At 44.9% G+C, this 15,163-nt stretch overlaps 1 protein-coding gene across 2 annotated transcripts in view; it reads right to left on the bottom strand.

Moving 5' to 3' along the window:
• Window positions 1–13,972: 13,972 nt before the first annotated feature.
• pax1b (paired box 1b) overlaps window positions 13,973–15,163 on the bottom strand; it is a 6,195-nt gene continuing 5,004 nt past the window's right edge. Inside the window, exon 5 of one of the 2 annotated variants that reach the window (XM_056294867.1) lies at window positions 13,973–14,312. In XM_056294867.1, the coding sequence (XP_056150842.1) occupies window positions 14,248–14,312 (65 nt within the window). In that variant the 3' untranslated portion in view covers window positions 13,973–14,247. Of the gene's footprint in view, window positions 14,316–15,163 lie in introns of both variants that reach the window. The other variant, XM_056294866.1, reaches the window with a different exon arrangement.

Raw genomic sequence — 15,163 nt, forward strand, 5'->3', positions numbered from 1 at the left:
CTGTTCGCGCCTATGAGAACTGCTCGCCTGGCGCGTGCGCCGAAAAAGTCTCTGGCTTCCGGGTTACTTCCGGGTACACGGGGCCCGCTGAATATGCGCAGCTGTGTTACGGTAGAGGCTAGTTCCCGTCGATGCAGAGAACGGTCAACTGAGCATGCGCAAGTCCTCGCCGCCTCCGTTGATTGGGTAGGTTTGGGTTAGGGCGGGGTTAGGGTTAAAGTTAGCCAATCAGACGCAGAGTAGGGGCGGGTCTTCCTAGAATCCTAGCGCCTGGATGCTACGCGGGGCGCGATATTATGAACCCTACATAGCCCTCGCCAAAATCCCGTACCCTGTCCCAAATCTCGCGAACGGACGCCGGATTTCCGCGAACGGACGCCGGATTTCCGCTGCGTTGCTAAGGAAACAATCAACTATCAACTCGGTGCGAAGCAAAGCTAACGTTAGCTACCTTCAATTTGAACTTATGAATCGTCTAAAAAGTGAACCATGGGGTTGAAATTATGATTGTGAGGGAAAGAATAGCCTTAAGTTGACTAACCTAACAATTTTAGGTTACAAGGTCTGCCTCTGCTCCTTGGATACGTTATTGGTATTATAATTGTGATGCATTTGAGGCTTGATGAGACAAAGAATCAGAATGAACCCCAGCTAAAAGGTTACATTGAGTAGTACATCACGACAGAGTCAAATATGTCATCTTCCTGAGGGTGGCGCTAATGTGCAAGAGCTGAAGGTGGCGCTAATGTGTAAGACTTGTAAAAGCCATATTACTACAATATAGGAGCTCGTTTTGTTTGTAGTCATGATAAGGGGTGAAGTATCCTATGCTCAAACGTGGAGCAAGCAAAGATTGAGTTAAAAACGTTAATGTTGATTGTGGATAACTTAGACAGGTTAAATTGTGGGTGTACAGCGTTTCCTTGATGAGCGCTAACCCCATAACAACATATTTTCGCGTTGCTACGGTGGCGCACACGTGACAAAGCCAGAAACGGGATTTTGGCGAGGCCTATGTAGGGTTCATAATATCGCACGCGGGGCGTGTGGAGGCGTGGTAGAGGCATTTCGCGCATGCTCAGTTGACCGTTCTCTACTCCATTTCCGTTCTCTGCATCGATGGGAACTAGCCTCTACCGTTGTGTTACTTTCGTCGTGCCTCTAGGCTATGACCCCATGGCGGGGTCGTTTATTTCCTCCAACTAACTCACGTGAACAGTTCATTCGCTTCCAACCTCAACCTTGTGTCTACCCACAATCCCCCTTGCTAAACCCCGCCCACTGACTTAAAGGGGTCGTCTCTGGCCCGCATGGTGACTATCTAACCTGCAAGTAGGTGACTACAATACTGTAACGTGCATGGCTAAGTAGACACGTTAGCCCTTGGCTAGCGGGCCGGATCCTCTAGTCGAGCGGTTGGCGATATCTCCCGCAGTGCGGGAGATACGGGTTCGCGTCCTGGCTGCGGCGGTTCCGTGGTTGCCCCCCCCACCCCTGAATTCGCTATAACATAATAATCACGATTTCCATATTGGTTTCACAATTAATTGATTGTGGCCAAAGGCAATTATTCCTGCTGGATTTAGCTCGCTCTGGCGGGAAGGAAGTATTATTTGAAGATTTGTAAATATGAATATTTATTTATCGTTATGTTAATAAAATATATTATGAACGTGAAGGCAGTTTTCTGTGGATTTACACTCCTCAATGCCCCCCCCCCAAAAAAAGGATGAATAATCGTGATGGGAATATTAAACAAAAGTAATTGGGATTATCGTGTTAGCTATATTCCCTACTAGTAAATGTCGTGATATACAAAGGAAATGACTCTAACCCCGGCTCGGGCCTCAGCAAACTTTACACATCGACCAGACTGAGTTGAAATCTACTGACCATGTTTGAAAGTGACAGCCATCTGCATGCGTGCTGCGGATCCACTGCCTTTGTGTTTGAGTTAGTTCATCTTGTCTGTTTCAGGTAGCCTATGACGTGTATAAGGACCTTTAATGTGAAACAGGTTCTGAAAATATGCTCTAGAACCTGCTCTAGAACGACAAAGCCAGTCGTTATGGCCGTTTTGGATTTTCAAACTTTAATAACTTTGCGGGGGGGGAGATACAGACCTGCCGCTCCCTGAATTTTCCTAAAGTTGCAATTCAAAATGAGTTTTAGATCAATTGCACGCCAAAAAAGTTATGATAAGTTCTACCTAAAACGATCATGAGCGGTCAAAATGACCGTTTCGTAATTTGCGCGTGATCGTGCGCGTCATGTCAGTGTTTATGACGTGTGTTGGTGGCGTCATTTCCTTCGTGAAGTTCGTCGCTCTGTCCTAGAAGCACACTAGCGTCCTCCAGTGTGTTGTTTCCTTCTACTAATGAGACGTTACAACTCGTTTCAACCCCACTGGGCTATAAACTTTAATAATAACTTCGGCACGTAAAGTTATGCACCATGCTCGGTCCGTTATTCCAGGTGCAACAACATAAACGACCCCTGTGTAAACAAGGAACTAAACAATGGTTCCTAACAATAGTTCCTATTGTTACATCCTTTCTCTTTTCAGAGTTTCTTCTTTTTTTAGAACCTTTAACACATTTTTTTAATTGTCTATCGCTGTAAACAATAAAATACAAACACAACTCTTTGCTACTAACAGTGTACGAATATCAACATTCAAACTGTTTTTCATATTAACAATGACATATATTTATCAGTTACTTATAGCTCCTAATGAAAATGAACATTATCAACGACTGTGTATCAAAGTGCTATGGCTTCTCTTCACAGTTTAACATAACCAATGTTTAAATGAATACCTCAACTTGCAGATAACCAGGTGAACAAGAACACATGTACACAACATTTGTGATTCACTTTTTTTTCCTTTTTTTTTTCATTCATGCCCCCCCCCCCAAAGTCCATTAGTGCTACAGATCCATTCATCTGTGTGAGGTCACAAAGTCTTTGTATCGCTGCGGCTGCACAACAGAGCGGCCTGATCTGGTGGTAACAGGGTTGGCCCTGTCACCAGTGTCCTTGGTTTTGTTTCCTGCTAAGACACTGCGAGAAGGAACACTCTCTGAATGTCCGGGTTCAACACTCTCTGGCTGACTGGGGCTGCTGATCTCCATGTCCATAGTGTCAGTGAAGATTGCCCCTGGTGCATGCCTGAGGTGTCTGCGATTTCTCCTGACGACACCACCCGTGTGCAGCTGGACCTCATAGGATCTCCTGTCGACCGGCCTCAGCACCTTGCCCACTCTCCAGCCAGTGTGGGGTGCGAGAGGCTGAACTCTCACACATTCACCTGGGGCAAGCGTGTCCAAGTCTTTAGCCGACCTGTCGTAGTATGCCCTCTGCCGTTGTTGGTTATTTTGTAAGTCCTGTTTCACCTGCACAACTTTCAGCTGTAACAGGCTCGCCTTGGTTGGCAGTAGTGTTTTGGTACGGCGACTGAGCCGCCGCTGTGCTGGTGTTGTATCAGTACCCTGTGATGGTGTGTTGCGGAGGTCCAGAAGGGCGAGATAAGGATCCTGTCCAGCAGCCTTGGCTTTGAGCAAGAGTCTTTTTGCTGTCTTAACGGCCGACTCAGCTTTGCTGTTGCTTTGCGGGTAACCTGGTGATGAGGTTTTATGGTGAAATCCCCACAGTCGACTGAACTTCTGGAATTCTTGTGACGAATACTGTGGGCCATTGTCCGAGATTACAATATCTGGGATACCTTGGCGGGCAAAATGAGCTTTCAGCTTCTGTATCACTGTGGTTGACTTGGTCTCTGCCAGGTAATCTATTTCCCAAAAATTTGACAAAAAATCAACAATTATGAGGTAGTCTTTGTTTTCAAACATGAACAGATCCATGCCCACCTTTGCCCACGGCCTGCTTGGCACATCATGTGACATTAGTGTTTCTTTTTGTTGCTTAATGTCCATTGATCTGCAGATGTCACACTTTGCTATATATGATTTTATTTGGTCGTTCATGCCCTGCCAATAGACACACTCCCTAGCCCTCCGTAGGCATCCTTCCACACCCAGATGTGATGCGTGTAGGCGGCAAGTGATGTCTTTCCTCAATGCATCAGGGATGACAGCGCGCTCACTCCTGAACACTATTCCATCTTGGTGGCTTAACTCCTCTTGGAATGAGAAGTAGGGCTTGATTTCCCTTGGTGTTTTTGACTTATCGTCAGGCCATCCTTGCTGCATCATTTTGATGAGAAGCTGCAGTGTTTCATCCTCTTTTGTGACAGATCGTATATCATGTAGCCTGTCTGCTGCGATAGGTAAGTGTTGTGCCATGTTGACGGTCTCTAGTTCTGCATCCGGTGCACTCTCAGGAAGATAAGCTCTGCTCAGAGTGTCTGCTAGCAGCATGTCTCTACCTGGCACATATACATCTAGATCATACTTTTGTATGCGCAGCATCATTCCCTGCAGCCTTTTGGGTGCACTTAGTAGAGGTTTTCTCACTATTGTTTCCGACGGCTTGTGATCACTTTGCACCGTCACTTTTCGGCCGTATGTGTACTGGTGAAATCTTTCCATGCTAAAAACCATTGCTAAGAACTCCTTTTCTATTTGTGCATACCCACGCTCTGTTCTAGTGAGTGCTCTGCTTGCAAATGCTATTGGCTTACCCATCTGCATGAGCGCTGCGCCTAAGCCTGAGTCTGAAGCGTCACACTGCACTGTGAGTTCCTCATCTGGGTTGTAATATTTCAGTACTGGGACCTTTGCTATAGTCTCTTTCAATTTGAGGAAAGCCTCCTCGTGCTGTGCTGTCCAGTTCCACTCCCTGTTTTTGTGTGTCAAATCTCTCAACACTATGCACTGGTCTGAGAGGTGGGGACAAAACTTGGCTAGATAATTTACCATACCTAGCAGCCTTTGCACTCCTTTCACATCAGTCGGTGCCGGCATCTTCTCAACGGCAAGCACTTTCTCTGGATCCGCCCTGAGTCCATCAGCCGTCAGGCGGTGTCTAATGTATGTGGTCTCCTTTTGTCTCAGCTTGAATTTGTCTTTGTTCAGCTTGATGTTCTTTTGTCTGCATCTTTCAAGAAACAGTCTCAGTTTTCCATCATGGTCACGCTCAGCTTCCTCCTGTGTTTCCCCTTGGCCTGTGATCAGTACATCGTCAGCTATGATGTACAAGCCCGGTACACCGTCCAGCGCTTGTGTGAGCTTTCTCTGAAAGATTTCTGGGGCCGGACTTATCCCCATTGGCATCCTCAGCCACCTGTAACGACCGAATGGAGTGGCAAATGTTGTTAAATAGCTGGACTCCTCCTCCAGCTGCACATGCCAGAATCCACTCTTGACATCACACACTGTGACCACTTTTGCTTTTGACAAGTCCGGTAAAATGTCCTCAATGGTTGGCAGTGGGAAGTGACTGCGCTTTAGAGCTTTGTTCAAAGGCTTGGGATCGATACACGCTCTTGGTTTCCCACTTGGTTTCTGTACCACCACCATTGCACTGATCCAATCTGTACTGCATTCCACAGGTGTTATGATCCCTCTTTGCTGTAGGTCCTGTAGCTCGTCCTTCAGTGGTTTCATCATGGCGACTGGGACCCGCCTCTTTGGCAGCTGTACTGGTTTCACTGTGCTGTCCACCTCTATTTTGTATTTTCCCTCGAGGCAGCCATCGCCAATGAACACATCAGCATACTCATCTTTAATTTGTCCCATTATCCACTGTCCTGTTGTTGTTTGTGTTGTGACAAATCTGTCTATTGTCATGATGTTTTCATATTGCACTTTTATCAATTTCATGGCCTCACTGGCTCTCCTACCCAGCAGAGGCACTGTACCAGCTGCATTCACCACCTGGAACTCTAAGCAATATAGCTTGTTGTTTCTCGGGTTTCTTATTTTCACTTTACATTTTCCCAGTGGTTCTAATTTGGTTTTATTGTACATTACCAGTACACTCTTCGTGTGTTCTTAGCATCTGGATTCAGCAGGTTAATTGGGATGATATTGCAACTGGCACCACAGTCTATTTGGAATTTGACCGTGTCCTTGCCTAGAAGCATGCCAGCATAGAGAAGCTGAGTTTTCTTCCTTTTCTCAGTTTCTTTTACATCCTCTACAGTCTCTGTATGCACATCTTTCCCTGTGTCAGTCTCTACTGCATCCACAGTTTTTTTGTCTCAGTTTCAGTGACACAGGTGATAATATCTTCATATTCATCACTCTCAGATTCAGTTGTTATTTTACTCACATATTTCTTTTTCCTTAGTTCCGGTTTTACTCTGCATTTTGCTGCAAAGTGGTTCTCTCTTCTACACTTTGTGCACTTCTTCCCAAACGCTGGGCACTTTTGTTTTACTTTTCTCATGCGTTTTTCCACAATATCTGCACTCCACAGTGTTGCTCGTCTGTTTCCGATACTGTGCTCCTTGCACAGCATGTACCTCTCCCACCATCGATGCCGAGATGGTTTTCACATTGTCCTTTGAGAGCTCAGCGGCTCTGCACAGCTGCAAACATGTGTGCAGCGTCAAGTTTGTCTCTCGGAGCAGTCTTTCTCTTACGATTGTGTTGTGACCTCCACACACAATCCGATCCCGAATGAGCGAGTCTCTCACTGTCCCAAAGTTGCATGTTCTTGCCAACACTCAGTTCCATGACATAACGGTCTATATTTTCACTGGTGCCCTGGTTTCTTGTAAAAAAACGATAACGTTCCACAGTCTCGTTAACGCTGGGGTCGCAGTGATCATCAAACTTCTCGATGACGTCATCTAACCTCCATGCATCCTTCGGGGTGTCGCCCAGTAACGTGTCCATAAGTTCCCTGCCGCTCTCCCCGACAAGATAGCTGAACAGTTTCGCCCTCTGTTTGTCATCGGCGTCAGCCATGGCTAAATCCACATACAGAGCAAACTCGTCCCTCCAGGCCTTCCATGTCCTCGAAAGGTTGCTTGAGTCCAGACGTAACGTTTGCGGTGGTTTTAGCCCATCCATGTCACACGGCAGTCTCACGCTAGCAGCTAATGCTAACATATACTGAACGTTGCTTAGCAACACCAACCGCTCTCCCGCTCCTAGAAACTTTTCCGCACCGAACTTCAAACCGAGTCGTCCGCCGCTGCCAGCATGTTAAAGTGTGTTGTTCCCTTCCACTAATGAGACGTTACTACTCGTTTCAACCCCACGGGGCTATAAACTTTAATGATAACTTCGGCACGTAAGGTTATGCATCATGCTCGGTCCGTTATTCAAGGTGCAACAACCTAAACGACCCCTGTGGAAACAAGGAACTAATCAATGGTTCCTAACAATAGTTCCTATTGTTACACGGTGCAGAGAAGTAGTCTAAACCTGATCTTTGATTATTGGGATAGGCTCCAGCATCCCCGCGACCCTGGCAGCAGGACGAGCGGTTTGGATAATGGACGGATGGATGCCAACATGTCTGATTACAGACGCCGTTACAGACGAACCATGACTACCACCGACGCGTTGCAGTATTTACAAGCGTTGGACAGCCGCCACTTTAAATTGTCTAAAAACAGTGTAGCGAATTCGGGGGAACAACGCAACCACAGGAAGCGCCGCGGCCGTGGCCGGGACGCGAACCCGTATCGCCCGCACCGCAGGAGACATCGCTAACCGCTAGACTGAAGGGTCAGACCCGCCAGCCAGCGGCCAGCGTGTCTTCTTATCCATGCACGTCACAATAGTATTATAGTTGTTAAAATGTTGATTTTGGTGTCAGTTAGTTTCATAACAGACATGCTAATGTAAACTACTAATAAGACACGTTAGCCCTAGCTAGCTAACGGGTCTGACCCTTTAGCCGAGCGGTTAGTGACATCGCCTTGTGGTGCAGGACACCCCGGATCGAATCCCGCACCGGGCAAGAAAATAACCGGTTACACTAATATATGTAATGCGTTAATATCTCAACTGGGTATTCATCTTGACAGAAAGTTTTAAAACCGGCCGTCATTTTGACCGCCCATGGTCGTTTTAGGCAGGAGTGAAATCCCGGTCGTTCTAATGACCGCACACCAAACAATGAAGCCCGTGTGGGAACAGCGGAGAGAAGAGTTTTACTCATCAGTCTCAGAACACCATCACGCACAGTGATCTCCCTTGTCAGGAGGAGGAGGGCAGATAGGCTCTCCATTATCAGAGGAGGGCAGATAGGATCTCCCTTGTCAGAGGAGGGCAGATAGGCTCTCCATTATCAGAGGAGGGCAGATAGGATCTCCCTTATCAGAGGAGGGCATATAGGCTCTCCATTATCAGAGGAGGGCAGATAGGATCTCCCATTATCAGAGGAGGGCAGATAGGATCTCCCTTATCAGAGGAGGGCAGATAGGAGCCCATCAGCATCGTCAGCCTGTTGGTGGGCAAACCATGTGGGTGGTACGAGGGAGCCATATTTTCAGCGGGAGGTGAAGTATGGGGTGTGATTGCGGGTGTGTGGTAATGTGGAAGATGGAATTTGCGATTGTCCTTAAACCAGGACGCCCCCGCCCCACCCCACCCCACCCCACCCCACCCTCCTTGTGTGACGGCCGTCTGTCAGCAGCCGGCTGTGAGAGCTATTCATTACAGATGGTATCAGCCGGCAGAGGCGCTCCGCAGGGCTGTGGGGGCCAGATCAGGGGGGAAGTCGTCTCCATGTGCGCCAGCTGTGTTTGCGCACAGGGAGGCCGTCGCCTCAGCAGCTGGGCTGGGCGTGGTCGCGCCCTCTGCAGACTTACGGGGACCGCGAGGAGCCAATTCAGGTGAGGGTTAGGGCGTTAGAATGAATCAATTCTGTTAATTCAGCTGGAGGCCCAGCACGACAGCTAACGGCGCGTCAGAGCCTCTGCGCTGACGCGTCATAGGCACGTCTGTCGGGCCCGCGCATCTGCATTCACACATGTGGCACGCGGTCAAGTCGAACAAGTTAATGTTTACTTAAGAAACTTAGGAAACCGATTACACCCGGGAAAAGCAAGTACTTGAACTTAATTGTGTCAAATTATGGGAAATCATTTTAATGAACTCAATTGTGCCAAATTATGGGAAATCATTTTAATGAACTTTATTGTGTCAAATTATGTGAAATCATTTTGATTTCACATAATTTGACACAATTAAGTTCATTTACTTGCTTTTCCCGAGTGTAATCGGTTTCCTAAGTTTCTTAAGTAAACATTAACTTGTCAGAAGTAGTAGTATTGTAGTAGTATTGTATTAGCAGTAATATGTGTAACTCAGTGAGTGGCGCCTGGTGCTCAGACAGGGCTATGGGGTTTACTGTTTTAAGTCTCAAATGGATTTCACGCGCAGCAAAACCACCATTTTAAAAGCACTTTATACCAGTAAGAGCACATGAACAGCATTCCACATCTCACGCCCAAATGGTTGGTTTTGCAGAGACGTAGACGCCAGTGGCGGCTGGCCAGTAGAGGGCGCTGGGGCGCCGCCCCCTTCAAACATCAAGAGATAAAAAAAAGGTTAAATATAACTTAGTTTTATAATACAAATAATGATGAAATAAAAGTGTTGTCCGTCTGTGAGCGCCTGTCAGCAGCATTAAATACTGGTTCAAATTGTGTTTGGTTGGTTTCTGTCTGAATATATATACTTCCTGTCTCAATACATATACTTCCTGTCTGAATACATATACTTCCTGCCTGAATACATATACTTCCTGTCTGAATACATGTACTTCCTGTCTGAATACATATACTTCCTGTCTGAATACATATACTTCCTGCCTGAATACATATACTTCCTGCCTGAATACATGTACTTCCTGTCTGAATACATATACTTCCTGTCTGAATACATATACTTCCTGCCTGAATACATATGCTTCCTGGGTGAGGGGCGCCGGCCAAACCACACCTTACGTAAGCCCTCAAACGTGTGGCGAGCACGTGACCCGAGGCTGCTGTCTGATTGGTTTCTTCAGATTTTCCAGGGGGCGCTGTTCCGTGCTGCCCCAGACACGCCCGCTTTTATCGGCAGCGAATTGGTGTCGTTTTAATGTTTTTTGATCTAATGTGATTGGACAACTCTCCCGGCTGTCAATCATGTTCACACCCGCCACCACGCCTGGTCTCAACTGTCAATCATCCACCGCCTACGAACCCTGATAAAATCTATAGTCCACGTCGTCCTTCTGAATAACTCTGCGACTGTGTGGACACTAAAGCAGCTGTCAGGTGTGCCGCATCAAGGTACATTGCCCCCCCCCCCCCAAAAAACGTTTAGCACCAGCCGCCACTGGGACACACGGCTCAGTGGTGCTGAGATCAGCGTCCTCTGAGGAGGAAAGGGTGTCGTCGTTTCAGCGTCGTTAGTAGGGAGGGGCTGGTACCCTGGTGCAGCAGGCGGAGCGACGCGCCACCTCATCACACCGTGACTAGTCTCCCTGCAAGATGTCGATATTTTAGGGCGGTCATCGTTGACATAGCCATCACCGACTGTAGTCGACATGGACTATGTCAACAATGATTTATCAGCTGGCATTATAACGCAGACACGTAATGCTTGCAAATACTGAATAAACACGCGCGCGCGCGCGCACACGCACGCACACACGTCGGGCAGAGCTGTGTTTGCATCAAACAGCCAACAGTTAACTGCAGACAAGACAAAAAGCTGTGTGGCGCAGTTGGCACGTCGGGCACCGGCACTCCTTCTTTCTCCGGAACGAAAGTCAAAAACAGAGAGAGAGAGAAAAAAAAACCATTCGTCAACTTTGAACTAAAGGAGGAGGCCGCTTGTCCTCCTCTTTTGTTGAAAAACCAGGCCGACGAAACCCCTGTTTTCCAGCCTCCTTGCCTATAGTCCGGCGTCGTCAGCCTCCCGAGAATTGCGTGTGTTCAGAAAGCTGGCGCCAACACGGTTATAACAAATCAACTGGTACTTCTGGAGATGGAAAAAGGGACCACTAACACTGATATTACGCAATAAAACATGTCCGACTGAATTATAACCATTGGACTGGTAAGACAGAGAGAAGCAGGATGTGTGTTTAGCTGTGAACGGCCTCCATCTCATCGGCTGTCTGCAGCACCCATCACCAGTGTCTTCAACCTTCTTACAACAAAACCCAAACTGTAAAAAAAAAATGAAAAAAAAGGAACTTGCTCCAAAAGCAAGAACGATGAGCGTCTGTGATCGAGTTGATCCCTTGTTTGAGAAATGTTGTGGAGATCAAAGCATCTGATAAATGGAACTGTAACATTGTGACATTGCAACATTGCAACATTGTAACGCTGTAACACTGTAACATTGTAACGTTGCAACACTGTAATATTGCAACATTGAAATAGTATAACATTGTAACATTACAACATTGTAACATTGAAACAGTATAACATTGAAACAGTATAACATTGTAACAGTATAACATTGTAACATTGAAACATTATAACACTGTAACAATGTAACGTTGCAACACTGTAATATTGTAACAGTATAACAGTGTAACATTGAAACAGTATAACAGTGTAACATTGTAACATTATAACACTGTAACAATGTAACGTTGCAACACTGTAATATTGTAACAGTATAACAGTATAACATTGTAACAGTATAACATTGTAACATTGAAACATTATAACACTGTAACAATGTAACGTTGCAACACTGTAATATTGTAACAGTATAACAGTGTAACATTGTAACATTATAACACTGTAACAATGTAACGTTGCAACACTGTAATATTGTAACAGTATAACAGTGTAACATTGAAACAGTATAACAGTGTAACATTGTAACATTATAACACTGTAACAATGTAACGTTGCAACACTGTAATATTGTAACAGTGTAACATTGTAACATTGAAACAGTATAAGGGGGTGTAACATTGTAACGTTATAACACTGTAACAATGTAAGTCACCGCCTCACGTTGACACCGCTGGGCCGCTGTATGTCAACCCTCGTTTCACGTGGGGCTGACACCGCAGCAGCGGCCTGATTGGTCATTTGGAATGTCAGTCAAAAACCCTTTTCTGGTCAACGTAGGTAGCTCCTGACTTGGTGAAAGGACAGTGTGAACCACACCTTACGCCGACAGTCAAAAGCCCAAACCAAACCCCAGTGACCAGAGCGACCTCCCACCCTGTTCTCACTGGACACCACTGTACGTGGCATTTAAATGGTTTCGGCGTGAGCAGAAAAGCCTCCTCGCGAGTGCACAGCAGCGTCCGCGAGCAGAAAAGCCTCCTCGCGAGGGAGCGTTTGGCCCAATTATGCTTTCCGCACGGACGGTAAACGGACACGAGCTGACGCGGAATCGTGACAAGAAAACAGCTGGAGGGCGTCCGGGTGGCGTAGTGGCCGATTCCGTTGCCTACCAGCACGGGGAAGGCGGTTCGAATCCCCGTGTTAGCTCCGGCTTGGTCGGGCGTCCCTACACACACAATTGGCCGTGTCTGCGGGTGGGAAGCCGGAGGTCCCGGTCCCGGGTCCCGGGTCCCGGGTCGTCCTCTGTGTGGAGTTTGCATGTTCTCCCCATGTCCGCGTGGGTTTCCTCCGGGTTTTCAGGTTTCCCCCCGCAGTCCAAAGACATGTAGGTCAGGTGAATCAGCCGTACTGAGTTGTCCCTAGGTGTGTGTGTGTGTGTGTGTGTGTGTGTGTGTGTGTGTGTGTGTGTGTGTGTGTGTGTGTGTGTGTGTGTGTGTGTGTGTGTGTGTGTGTGTGTGTGTGAGAGTTGATGTGATGGCCTGGCGGCCTGTCCAGGGTGTCTCCCCGCCTGCCGTCCAATGACTGCTGGGATAAGCGCCAGCATCCACGCGACCCTGAGAGCAGGATAAACAGTTCGATGGGTGGATGGATGGATGGATGGATGGATGGATGGGTGGATGGATAATTGTTGATGAGAAAATTTATCGATTCTGATTATCACATATCTTTAATGGCACAACAAGCAATAGTTTTGAAATACCGCTGTTGACGAGAAATGTTTAATTTTCAAAATCAATTCAAGAGAGTTTAAACTTCACGGGGAGATTAAGCTGGTTTCTTTTCCGCTTTTTTATTTTTAGGACTTTATTGTTTCCTATCTTGATACCAAGGCATTTTTATTCCTGTTAACTCCGAAGCATTTTCAAAGTTTTGTTTATTCAAAGTCTTTTAAACAGTTTAATTACTTAATTTGTGTTGTTTGGGTATTTGGGTTGATTATGATGAGTTTATAATGTCGATATTATAAAGATGACATATTCTCTCGAACCAGCTTGGTACTCCAAGAGTTTGGACCTGGAAATGCAGCTTTTGCCTCAACACTTCAGTTATAAGGATCCTACAGAATCTGCATTATTTAAATCTAACGGCTTTCAATCACCAGCGACATTATCTTTATTTCAGGTGTTGCTTTATTTTGTTTGTTTGTTTGTTTGTTTGTTTTAAAGAAGACGTGGTTATATTGGCTTTTGTTCTCAGTGAAATTAAAACGACTTTTCCCCCAAAAATGTGTTGACGCAGAGAAAAATGACTCATAAATTAAACTGTTAACTGGAACAAGTACAATCAAATATTTACCAGTTGATTACAATTTTATTATTATTATTATTATTATTATTGTTGTTGTTGTTGTTGTTGTTGTTGTTATTGTTATCATTATCATGAAATAATTATTAATAATAATGGTAATAACAACAATAACAATGATTAGAATTATTATCATATAGTAATAATTATTATTAATAATGCGAATAATTATATAATTATTGTTATTGCTTTTTTCATTATTGCTCTTACTATTATCGTTGTTATTATTATTTTTTATTGTTCGTATTATCATTATAATCATATATTATCATCGTCATTATTTTCGTTATCATCATTATCATTATCAATATTGTTATTATCATCATGTTATTATTATATAATATAATTGAAAAATGGATGGATTATTGTTGTATTATTATTAAGTTACCCCCCCCGCATCGTCATGAATATTGAAGACGTTTCATTTTGCATGTCTTTATTAAGCATCGCTATAGAAAAGCAGACGTACACGTGCACGGTTGTGTTGTCTTACACGTCTGCGATGCACGGGCCACTTCTCGTCAGGCTTGACACGTGAGCGCGTGTGACCTTTTTAGATATAAAGGGTCTCATGCACGGGCCACTTCCATAATGGAAGACAGGCGCATTACGAATAAAGCCAGGCGGGCTAGTTCTGCGCCGCCATGTCGGAGCCGGTCTGGCGTCAGACCTGTTCAGCAAGTCCTTATGGAGACCCGAAGCCGCTCCGGTGGTCACGAGGAGGTCAGAGCACACACACCGTCAGCCCGTTTGTTTAAATGACACGCGGCTTTCCCGTCTCCTGCGGGGCAAAAGATAATTAGGGTCATGCCTCTTCATCATCATCATCATCATCATCATCAACAACATCATGCTCATCATCACCATCATTATAAAATGCAACTTGATTGATTGATTATCTCAAGAGGAGAGATGCTGGAGGCCACAAATGTGAATCTAAACACCAACAGTAATATATATATATATATATATATATATATATATATATATATATATATATATATATATACCGTACAATATAAACCGTACACTGTGAAATCTACAGACATTTTTTACAGTATATATATATATATATACACACACACACACACACACACTGTAAAATATCCATATACATTTTATATTTAATGTATATATACAGTATATATATACACACAGTATGTATGTATATGTATGTGTGTGTGTGTGTGCATATATATATGTATATATATATATATATACTGTAAAAATATATAAACTCCTATTTAGAGTTTACGGTCTTTTTTCACCGTGAAATCTACAGACATTTTTACAGTATATATATATATATATATATATATCAGCCAAAACAATAATTTCTACATGTCTTTTCTGAAGAAAATACATTACTCCCCCGTTAAATACCCTTGCATGGTTTTCATAACGGAAATAAACCGTCAGTTTCAGTTTTTTACCGTAAAAACAACTACGATGCTTTTACCGTAATAGTAGAAAAAACTCTACCGTCGTTTTTACGGTAAAGCTGTGGCAACCGCAGCTGCCAGTTTTTTTACCGTAAAAACAGCAGTTTTTTTTTGTCTTCATCAAAGCTCGTTTCTGATGTTGTGACGTTTTAAACTCATCCAGTTTTGTTCTTTGTGACGTCAGTTT

Source organism: Lampris incognitus, chromosome 15 (assembly GCF_029633865.1).
Source record: "Lampris incognitus isolate fLamInc1 chromosome 15, fLamInc1.hap2, whole genome shotgun sequence".
NCBI lineage: Eukaryota > Metazoa > Chordata > Actinopteri > Lampriformes > Lampridae > Lampris > Lampris incognitus.